Here is a 12,727-nt window from a genome sequence, read left to right on the forward strand (position 1 = left end):
TAGTATAAAATGCATTGTTTTTCATTTTCTCTTAAAATCAATTAGGGACAGAAATGAATACACCTTTTTATATAGTTGGGGTATAAGACTAGGAAAAAAAAAAAAAAAAAAAAAATATATATATATATATATATATATATATATATATATATATATATATATATATATATATATATATATATATATATATATATATATATATATATATATATTTTTATAAAAATATAAAAAATTTTTTGGATAATTTTAGTTTTTATTTTTTGTAAAAAAAATTTGAGAGAGTTTTTATTTTTTCTCTCGCCTTAAGGCACTTTTGTTGTAGCTAGAGCACTGATTGGACAAAATTTCAAACCTTTGGATCACAGAAAAATTGTCTCTTGCATTGGGTGGCTGGTTTGTCGGGGTATTTGAATTTCATAGTTTTCAATATAGATAAGTTTTAGCCCATCTTCATTGCAACCGATGATATCAACTCCGTCTAAAATACCACTAACATTCCAGATCTGTTTTTATAAAGGGGAGAGTTTACCATCACTTTAAAGGGACATGAAACCCAATTTTTTTTTTCTTTCTCATGATTCAGATAGAAAATACAATTTTTAACAACTTTCTAATTTACTTCTATTATCGAATTTGTTTCATTCTCTTGGTATCATTTGTTGAAGAAGCAGCAATGCACTAATGGTTTCTAACTGAGATCATGGGTGAGCCAATCACAATCGATTATATATATTTCAGCCACAAATCAACAGCTAGAACCTAAGTTCTCTGCTGCTCCTGAGCTTGCTTAGATAAACCTTTTTAGCAAAGGATAACAAGAGAAGAAAGCAAATTATAAAATAGAAGTAAATTGGAAAGTTGTTTAAAATTGTATTCTCTATCTGAATCATGAAATAATTTTTTGGGGTTTTATGTACCTTTTAAGTTAGTTGAATATAAAGAACTTTCATAAGATGCAATATTAATCGTGTTGTGTGTTACAGTTAATGTTTTTAGAGTGTCTGAATGTGTTCCTTTTTTATTTTGCAGTGTTGCCACATTAGTGTACTAGACATTGATTTCCTTATTGAAAGAATAAGAGGTAAGTGCTTACCTTACATGCAGGCTTTTTTTTTAACCTAAATATTTAATGACAGTAAAAAGAGTCATCTACCACTTGAGGTTTTTAGGCTGATCATATGCTCAGTACATGGTCATATTGTCCCTTGTTGATAGAAACAGTGTATGACTTTTTAGCTTCTCTTTCCTAGTTAAACTGAAAAGCTAAAAACTTTTGATGTAGAGAAAAAAAAAATCCAGTTGCTAATTCAGATTTAAAGGGATAGGCCAAAATTAAAATGTGCATGGATGCATTTAGATTTTAAATATAAGCCTTTTTGCATTATACTTCCATTAGCAAAAATGCTTCTAGTAAAAGTTTTATTACTGTTTTTCAACGGTATATGCACATATGCTGTAAAGTCCTGTGCACCACTATTCAAACACCATACTTTCTTAGTTTCTGTCTTCACAGACAGGAGACGCATGCCCTTACATCATATGTGCATATGCCGCTGGAAACAGAAGTAAGCTTTTGTCACCATTTGTCTTATGACTGCAGTAATTGTGTGTAAATAATTTTAGTGAGAAACCCAGTTTGTGAAAAAATTACCAATTTTTTATTTTATTTATGTGATTTCATTTGGCGGCCGAGTAGCAGCTTGAAATTTACCAACATGGGCCTAGATCTATACATTTGAGTTGTCGGCTTTAAAAATATGTTTCGGGAGTCACTTGAGATTTTAGGCAGTTCTGCTATACCAAATGAGTTACCCCATTGAAAGCTACAGGTTTTTGTGGAATGTGGTGATGTGTTTTTTTTTTTTTTATATATCTCAACAACAAAACTAGAATATCTGGTGACAAAAATGTCCATGGGTAAGCCCCAAAAGTGCTCCCAATAAAGGAATTCCAACTCCTATGATATATTAGTATTTATAACATATCCTATGGATAACTGTAAGACTACAGCAGCCAGTCCCAAAAAATAAACTGGATAAGTCCCTCAGACAAAGCTATAAAATAAGGATATGAGATGGCGCTAAATATGATTCAAACCTATAAAGTGATTCTCACTAGAACACTAGTACTGGTGAAATGGTTACTAATACTACTATTAACTATAAAACATATAATTTAAAATCATATAAACAAAGCAATAATATCAAGCATATATGAAGTCACATAGAATTAATACATTAATAAAACATAGATAAAAATGAATTCTATTCAGAGTTCATGAAGAATTTGTGTCTGGTGAAATACGTCAGAAGAAAGTGTTCCACACCCAATCAGATGTACACTTACTTTCAGAGCCCTTAATCGATATGAGGTAAGTAGATGGTATATGGTATCGATAAAGCACCTCCCAGAATGTGTATCAAATAGTCTGCATGCCACGGAATCCTCAAGTGTCACTGTTAGTAATGGCAGAAACTTCCAGTCACCCTCCAAAGACTTCCCCTCCGTATCCAAGCCGTTGTATTTCTCAGACCGTGGAAAAGAAAGCATAAGCCAAAAGAGGCTTGTATTCTGAAGTTCCCTGGCTTTTGACCTTTGGCTTGTTTTTGACGTTGCTTCTTTGTTGCCTGCCCTGACCTCGGATACTCCTGACTTTGATCTCTGCTTCAAACCTTGCATGTTGTGACGCCTTATTTTTGTCTGCCACTGGGTTCCGTTCCTGCTTTGGGAAGTTTTATCTTCCCGTTACATATTTTTCAAAAGTTGAAAAAGCACTGTAGTAAACGGGTAGTACTTGCACATTGATGCTTCAAACATGCAATTGGCATCCGAAGATTGAGATCAGTAGATACACAGGGAAATCTGAAGTCTGAGTAGAAAGTGAATTAATAATCAAGCCATTCTTCATGAACTCTGAATAGAATATTTTTTATATATATATAATTTTTTAACTTTTTGTTAATTTTACAATCATTTCTTAATTCTGTAAATAAAACGTTTTAAATAATCATTGTTTGTTAGCAGCTGAAAATGGCCACCAAGCTTTACCCACAGCTTTATTCTTGTCCAGATAGCCGTTTTCTTGTATGACACTTTAGCAGTGCACTTTTAATATTTTTCAGTTAACTGTTTCAAATTGCCCATACACAAATCAGCGTGTGCGAGTAGGAAAACAGGCAATTGGAGGAGCTTGGTGGCATTTTCGGCTCCTAACAAACAATGAATATTTAAATGTTTCATGTACTTTTTACAAGCTTATAGATGTGGGACCAGTTGCAGGATGCTTCTCTGGTATGTAACAATAAGTAATCAAAACTATGTATTGCGTCTAGATGGTCCCTTTTAAATGGAGTGATCGCAAAGAAATCTCCGCTACTTTGGGCAAGTTTTTCTCTGAAATGGTAGCAATTGGGTTAAACGTGCTTAGTAAAGCAATTTTTTTTTTTTTTACAGATTTGTTGAGTTGTTTCTTCCCATCAATACCCTTGCTGGAGTTTATCATTCATTAAGCAGTTGATGCTTGGTGGAAATGTGTCTATATTGTGTAGTTAATACTTTTTATTGTTCCTTATATTAAAGTGAATGTAAAGTTTAATGAGTAAGTGCCCGTTTTTTAAAAATACTATTAAAAACGAGGGCACTTTCATTCGTTAAACTTTACATTTGAAGCGTTTTTAAAAAATAAATAAAAATACTTTTTTTCTTTAGGAAAACCAGACCGGCAATCCTCGGCCTGTAGCTTCTGCTGCACAAAAACAATGTAGCACTCTGTACCATTTGCTAGTAAATACAATCACACAATATCAGCAGTATTTTGACTTGTTACATTGTGTCTAAAGAAGACACAATAAATTATGTACAGTACCCAATAAGCATGCAACCATCTTTATGGATTTGTCAAATTGTCTGTTTGGAAATGAAGCCCTTATACTGTTTATAATTTATTAAAAAGAAATGAAAATGAATAGGCTCGAGTTTTAAGAAAATAACCTGTTTGATCATGCTCTGCACATAGGAATCGTCAGTTTTTGTAATATACAGGTACAAATTCCATAATATGGAATTCCAAAATTCAGAATTATTCTGAAACACTTTTTCTAACTTTGACCCCAAAATCTGTAACACATCTACAACCACCAAAAAACACCCATAGCATAAATGGTTGTAAATGCTTCTCTAGGATCCCCTTTGTTCATAAATAGCAGACATATATGGCTTTGGCTTTGCTTTTTGGTAATTAGAAGGCTGCTAAATGCCACTGTGCACCACACGTGTATTATGCCCAGCAGTGAAGGGGATAATTAGGGAGCTTCTAGGGTTAATTTTAGACTTAGTGTAGTAGACAACCCCAAGTATTGATCTAGGCCCATTTTGGTATATTTCATTGCCACCATTTCACCGCCAAATGCGATCAAATTAAAAAAAAAACACTACATTTTTCACAATTTTAGGTTTCTCACTGAAATTATTTAGAAACGGCTTGTGCAATTATGGCACAAATGGTTGTAAATGTTTCTCTGGGATCCCCTTTGTTCAGAAATAGCAGACATATATGACTTTGGCGTAGCTTTTTGGTAATTAGAAGGCTGCTAAATGCTGCTGTGCATCACACGTGTATTATGGCTAGCAGTGAAGGGGTTAATTAGGTAGTTTTTTGTAGGGAGCTTGCAGGGTTAATTTTAGCTTTAGTGTAGAGATCAGCCTCCCACCTGACACATCCCACCCCCTGATAGCTCCCTTCCCTCCCCCACCCCACAATTGTCCCGCCATCTTAAGTACTGGCAGAAAGTCTGCCAGTACTAAAATAAATAAAAGGTGTTTTTTTTTTTAATTTTTTTTTTTAAGCATATTTACATATGCTACTGTGTAGGATCCCCCCTCAAAAACAGCTCTCTTTCTTATTGGAGGCCATCTTGGGTACTGGCAGCTGTCTGCCAGTACCCAGTTTGCAAAAAAAATGTTTTTTTATTTTTTTATTTATTTTTTGCTTTTTTTTCTGTTGTGTCCTTGGTCGTTAACTGACCTTTTTTTTTTTGAGGACGTACCCTGCATGTCCTCGGTCGTTAGGGGTTAAAGTGAATGTCCACTTTCAAGAATGAGTGTCCTGTTTTTAAAAATATGCATAAGGCTTTATGCATAAGGCTTTCATGATATTCATTATTACCATTTGATAATCTGCTAATTTAAATATCTAGAATAAACCGTGAAATGCTAGATATTTGCTATACAATATAATTGAAAAATGCTCTTTAGCAATTCATTGGCCAACAGCTTTCTAGGGTTAAACATTGAAATATACATTATCTCTAAACCTATATGAACACTCTGAATATTATGAGATGGTTATATTTTCAATTAGAGTGGGCATTAGACAGTTAAGTCTAAAGCCAAAAACAGGATAATAAAACCCAATCTGAAAAACATGGTAGGCATATGAATATAACGACTCATAAAGTCAATACCCCTTTATGTGGAAATATGTAAATAAATTGATTTGTTTAACAATCAGTATAGGAACGGCAATATAATTGAGTTAACAATGAAAAAATTCTTAAACATTTACTCTCTGAAACTATGGGATAAATCACTTTTACTAACTCTGTAAAAGGAATTTGTGTGTCCAATTTAAAGATCCAAAAAACCTCTTGTTTTGAGAGTAATCGATCTCCATCTGCTCCTCCTCTGATGGGTGTTCTCACATGTTCTATTGCCCTCCATTTGAAAGTGTTGGTATTTTTCTGGTGTACATCTAAAAAGTGTCTAGAGAGTGCGGAACACCTTTTTTCATTGTGAATATAACCTAGGTGTTCTCTGATACGTGTTCTCACGTCCCTACTCGTCATACCTTCATATTATAACTTGTGTTCAGTACATTCTATGAGATATATCACATAGGTAGTGGAACAGATCATGCAACCTTTGTTTTTAAATGTATGTCCTGTTGCACAGGAGTAAAACTCCTTGCCCGCAATAAGAAAGTCACATGATATTACAGCGTGGATGACCACAGCGATAAGTACCATTGGTAGACAACCAAGAGTTAGTGCTGTTGGGGGTGCTATTAACGTCTTCTGCACTACACCGAGTATCACATATTTGTATATTGAGTGTATGATTAAAGTTGGCGATTGTTTCATTCTTTCTTATTTTTTCCCAGGACTAACATGTCTGACAAAAGTGAGCTGAAGGCTGAGCTGGAGCGGAAGAAGCAGCGCTTGGCTCAGATTAGAGAAGAGAAGAAACGAAAAGAAGAAGAAAGGAAAAAGAAGGAAGTATGATCTTATTGTACATTAAACCCTATTTCATCTTTGATATTTCTTCTTTTGGTTGTAAAGAATTCAATATGTAATATGCAGCCCTCACTTGTGATACAAATGTACTTAAGCTTAGCGGATGTGGTCCACTAACTCTCCATATTTTCTTATCAGCATTGTCGGCTGTGTCTATTTGTGTATAATACACATGATATAAACAACAAATGTTGGATTTTTATTTCACAAGTGCAAAGTCTAGAAAGGATCCAGGTATACAAACCTGAATTTTGGATGCACCCCGCATGGGGGGGGGACAACAACAACCCACGGGTGTCTTGAGTAATCTAAAACCAGGGCTTAATTTTAAGGAGCCGGCTGCTCCCTGACGCCTGGGTTTGTCAAGCACTGCACTGAGTGATAATGACTGACTTTAGGTAGGAGAGGCTTTTATAGCATATTGAAGGTGGCATGAAAAGATGGGAAATATTTTTGGAGAAAGCAATGTAGGTCCTGTAAAGAGTGCTATATAGAAAACAACTGCTGAGAGGATTTTAGAGACCGTGAAAGACACACAATTATGCATACGAGGGGAGAAGGGGGTACAGACTAACTTAAGAGATTAAAAAAAAACAAAAAATTGCGACCTTGGAGAGAGATCACACAAAATCTTTGGAATTTGTTTTGGACCTTATATTGTAATATAGGAGTCTCTCCTTCAGATACATAAACCTGTATAGTGATACAAACGTCTCAAGGTAAAATTTGTGTTTCTAAAAATTTTCAAGGGATCTCACCATACTGGTGAGACTTCTTGGATCATCTCGCTAGATCGGAGAGCTTTAGATCATCGGGCCCAAAGAGAGAGCAGGCAAATTCAAACACAGCTTAGTGTTGTATCTGAGTATTTTCTAGTAGAAATTAAATTTTTGAGTGATGGCCTCAGTTGATTAGAACATTTAGATTATATTTACAAGTCAACTTCTCAATGTGTTCTTTTTAAAAGAACATGTTCCAAAATTTGGATCTTGAACACAACAAATTTTAATTATTTCTTTAGAATCCTGATTAAGATGTATTTCCCCCCCCCCCCAAATTTTTTTTTAACAATTGCAGGATATTGAAACATATTGCTTCCTGAGTGAGAACTATCGGTAGAAACTAATGTTCTGTACTGATAAAATTGGTCCGCATTTTTCAGAATTGTTTATATTTGAAAGTCAATTATTTATATGTGATAATTTTATGTAATATAAAATGTTGAACTTGTCATTTTAATGTCCAAACCTCCAGCGAATTAAAGAGACCTTTTATTTGCAAATATATGGAGGGCTCAACAAAAAAATGGTGCAGTGACCCGGACCACTACATAAGATAGACAGATATGGTATACTTATTCATTAAAAGGACATTTAAAATTCTTATATCCTAGATATGAAAGGTCACTTAAAGGGACAGTAAACATTGGGAATAATGTTACCTAATTCTGCACTATGTGCAGAATTATGTAGCATGATGATAGCCCTTTGTTTGAGTTTTATTTTTTAAAAGCCTAACTTACCTAAAAGTTTACTTGCCTCCAGCGCGAAGCCGTCCTCTTCTACACGTCACGTGATCCCTCTCTAATCACAGAGAGCTCAGTGGCACCGTTGAACTACATATAGTGTTCTCCGGAACTACCTAAAGCAGCTGACAGCATAGCGCAGAATTATGTAACATTATTCCCAATGTTTACTTTCCCTTTAATTAAAAATGTTAAGTTAAAGGGACCCAGGATTTTCTTTTCCTAATAATAGAGCGTATTTAAAGAAAAAAAGAAAAAAAAAAAGTTTTTTTCACAAATTATATTCTTGTACTAAGAAAAAAAGTTATGCTTTTTGGGATGTCACTGCCACCCAGTAACACTATGGGAGTTTTGCTTATTAGTTTTCATGCCATGCACAATTATTGACAAAGATTTATTTTCTGTTTTGCAATCAAAGTAAATCACACTTAACTTATTTTCCCCACTTCTTTTTTTTTTTTTTTAACATGCATGATAGAGATTTTACTGTTTTTATAACCCTTTTATAGCTTTCTGTTCTAGGCTTTATTCTGATGTTGAAAAAGTCAGGAAGTGAGGGTTTGTAAGAAACTCTTCAATGGAATTGTTTGCATAATTACCATTGTTATGACGTGAATAGTGATCAATTTAGAGAGAGAGATTATTTCTCTCTCATGAAATCCATTATGGGGTATCCGGTCCCTTTTATTGAAAATTCATTATTTGACTGTGGAGAGGTATTGACTATTTGGAGAAATAAGCAATATATAGAGGCGCCAATAGGGCAGATCAATAGTAACTAGTGAGTGTTTATATCCAATTATATACACAGGGTACTCACATGTATATAAGGCAATCTGTTATGCCTATAGGGACAGGCTGGATTTTAACAGCAATCCAGCTGGCTGATCCATACGATGAAAGGAAGGCAGTGATTGGTGTATATGATACACACCCTAGATGTAGCGTAGCAAAAAACCATACATAGCACTATGAGTGAATTAAAAGTAAAAACATATTTATTTAAAAATATAAAAAAAAATTACTCATTTCAGTGCCAGCACAAGTATGGCAAATAGAGAAACAGTGCAACGCGTTTCTCAGATGAACTGTTTCCTCAGGCATGTTTCTCATCACTATTTTACATCCTTATATAGGGCTACGCTACTACAAACATCTAAAACCCCACCCCTTGCAATATTGACAAAGAGGACCAATCACAGACCTTCATTTGGACAGCACCCACCCTGCTGTAGTAGTATCGAATAATACTCTACTGAAAATGTTATTATAAGCTATATATGTAGAGCTGTTGAATGTTTTCTCTAATTATTTATGTATAAATTGATCTGTGGTGCATATTGCGTTGTTTTTATAGTTAAATAACTGCAATTATCCTAACTCGTAAATGCTGCCCTCTAATTGGTTATTAAAACTGGTATTGACTATTTACTATTTTGTGCTTTCAACTAAAAAACAGTTTTTTTTTTCTTAGCTCTAGATCTAGTTAAATATTGAGAGAGGAAAGTATATTACTGTCCAGCACTCGCTCATATAATATATAAAAAAACACAGATACTGGTTTGCAAATTACAGCTGCTGTTTAATTAAACTTCTATTTCATGTATGGAGCACCAACGAATGTTATAGTTCATCCCCAAGGCAGAACATGCTGTGATCATGTCTGCAGAAACAGGTCGCATGCATAAATGTTCATAGGAAGTAATTCTGCAGCGCTGCACCAAATCAGGTTTTCTCTTCAAACAGTGCTGTGCTCTTGCTGCATTGTGTGTTTTCCTTTACACAGTGCAGTCAGAGCTGTTTGAAGACAGTACAGTCAAATATGGAGCAGCGGTGAAAAGTGGCAGCGCATTGACTGATGACTGGCTCTCAGGGATTTTTCAACCCTGCCCCTTAGCCTTTTCCAGTCTGCAAAGCTGTGACTCCTGAGTGTAAGACATTCGTATGAGCATTGCACCTTTTTTATTACTACATTTTTACCTTATAATGATGTTAAACCAAGAGCAAAAGAAAAAAAAAATTTTTCAAGTGAAATTCTATTAACTTAGCATTTAAAAATTGCTTTATTCTACAAATAATCATCACACAGCAATTAAGCTGGTGCCTTATTGTGACCTGCAGAAAAATTTTCACTAAAAAAAAATCTCATCGCAGAAAGTGAAAAAAAGTTCTGCCTCTGGGTAGTTCATATATTAACAGCATACCAAGCAGCAACTAAAATTGCAAAGAGCTATTATACCACAATGGAGAAATAAAATGTCCAAGAGGGTATTGAGTCTCAGTATGTCTCATACCCTCTATAGATAATACAGCATCAGCTGAATCATAGATTATATGGGCAAGTGTGTCTGTCTTTAATATGGCTGGGATTTAAATTACAGTGAAAGTAAATTTGAAGATCCTGGAATAACGCTATGCATTCACCTAGTAGCAAACTATCTAGTCGCTAACTTTTTTTAAATTTTTTTTATTTTTTAATCTTTATATTTGTGACTAGTTTCTAAATATTTGTTTTATATATCCTACCGTTTGCGATGTTCCTCCGCCCCCTGCTCGTTTCCTGCTTTTGGTGTGTTACACGTAAGAGGGGTCCAACCCGCTCTATACGTAGTGTTCCCTGCTCGCTCTTGTGAACACAATTTCTAGTGTATGTGCAAAAATACGAGACTGAAAGAAAGTATTTACACTGGACTAAGGAAGATCGGACAGTGCAGGCCAACTGACTTGTTCACACTTCTCACCGTTGTGAACAAGGCAAAATGCAAAAGACAAGGGGTAGTCAGTGGCGCCTTAGGCTGACGGTCATTTACTAAAACTCATATAAAAATTGCTAATAGAAAATTGTTAATAGAAAATAATAAATATTAAAAAATAAAAATTAAAGGGTAGACTGTGAAGGAATAGTGTGCTATAATTGACCAAATGTACAGAGGGCTTGAGGTGAACAAAAATCAATACAACTACATACGATTAAGGCTGAAAGTTTCTAGTAAATACTGAGCTGATTGAATAATCTTTATTAATGAATGATGTACCCTTCTGAATTTTTATTCAATCAGCTCAGTATTTACTAGAAACTTTCAGCCTTAATCGTATGTAGTTGTATTAATTTTTTTTTCACCTCAAGCCGTATCAATTTGGCGGATAATTTTAACCCTCTGTACATTTGGTCAATTATAGCACAATATTCCTTCACAGTCTACCCTTTTTAATATTTTTAAATATTTTTTATTTTCTATTAACAATTTTCTATTAACAATTTTTATGAGTTTTAGTAAATGACAGTCCGCCTAAGGCACCACTACTACCCTTTGTCTTTTGCATATGTGCAAAAATACGCTGTACGCTCGGAATCAATGTGGATGCAGTGATGTAAATTTAGATGGGTTTCCCTGTTCATTTATCTGCACATGCGGGTATCATGAACACGCTTCCTACACATAGTAAATTCAGCGTTAGCCGCATGCGCATTTGAACATGGGGGCATTGATAGGTTTTAGACGCCACTTGGGGACAAATCAAATAGTTATATCAGCATTAGTCATCGCACACTTTTTTTTTTTTTTTTAAATCTGGGTGGAGGAACGGGGAGATTGTTTTGCGGCTTCAAAGGTACATAACTAGGCGAACAAAGCAGCTTTAAAAAAATGATGAATTAAAGTTAGCATATTTTACATGTATTTTCATGTCAGACATAGTGATTATGTGTGCTTTACTTTCACTTTAAAGATCGGCATACTTTCGCACCACCTAGCGTGTAGCTGTTTTGTTTATTTAAGCAAGTGGCCTCGCGACTGAGTTGAACCCATGGAATATAACTTAAAGGGACAGTTTACTCTTATTTTCTCACCTTTAATTCCCAATGATCCACTTTACCTGCTGCAGTGTATTAAATTGTTTACAAGGTAATAAAATGTTAATTTATCCGTTGTTCTCTCCAAGTATTGGGCTTTGTTTTACAGACAGATATAAGATAAAGAAGCAGGTATATGTACACAATGTGATAAAGTAATAAAATCTGATTAAAACTACAAGCTCTACCCATTTTATTAGGTTGTGGCTTTAAAACACAAAATCGGTTAATTCATATAAACAAACTTTTAAATTATTCATATGCATAATTCATATACATAAATAAACTGCAGTTGGTAAAAAAAAAAAAAAAAAAAGTAATTGGAAACACATTAAGGGAAAATTTAATTTTGAACCCAGTCATATTAAAGGGATACTAAACCTATTTTTTGTTTCATGATTCAGATATAGACCATGCAATTTTAAGCAACTTTCTAATTTACTCCTATTAACATTTTTTCTTTGTTCTCTTGTTAACCTTACATTCCTGCTTTTTCAAATAAAGATATTAGCCGGCTCATTTTTTGGTTGAGCACCTGGGTAGCGCTTGCGACATTTAGCCAACAATCAGCAAGCGCTACCTAGGTGCTGAACAAAGAAAAATTGATAATAGGAGTAAATTAGAAAGTTGCTTACAATTGCATTCTCCATCTGAATCATGAAACACAAAAACTGAGACACTTGCCCATAAAATATATGATTCAGCTGATATATTATATTTGGAGGGTATAAGACATTGAATCCTGAAACTCAATACCCTCTTGGACATTTAATTTTCACCATGGTGGTATAACCGCTCTTTCCAATTTTAGTTGTTGCTTAGTATCTAGTTAATATATGAATATTATAACATGAATTTGTCAGTACTCCATGTGTTACTAACTATATATATATATATATATATATATATATATATATATATATATATATATATATATATACATACATGCGCTGGACTGTTGGCTCAAATAGATTTATATATACTCCACTGGTATTTTTGACCAGCAGGTGGTGCCAAAGTAGTTCGTTTTCTGCTACTTTAAAATCAGCCAGGGAGTGT

General features: G+C 34.2%; 1 protein-coding gene across 1 annotated transcript in view; it reads left to right on the plus strand.

The window, feature by feature from the left end:
- Positions 1-12,727, plus strand: part of DYNC1I2 (dynein cytoplasmic 1 intermediate chain 2) — a gene marked incomplete in the record, with an annotated part of 278,955 nt that overhangs the window by 14,740 nt on the left and 251,488 nt on the right. Inside the window, 1 exon segment of the mRNA XM_053698430.1 lies at positions 6,158-6,272. Coding sequence (XP_053554405.1) covers positions 6,165-6,272 — 108 coding nt within the window.

Source organism: Bombina bombina, chromosome 1 (assembly GCF_027579735.1).
Source record: "Bombina bombina isolate aBomBom1 chromosome 1, aBomBom1.pri, whole genome shotgun sequence".
Lineage (NCBI taxonomy): Eukaryota > Metazoa > Chordata > Amphibia > Anura > Bombinatoridae > Bombina > Bombina bombina.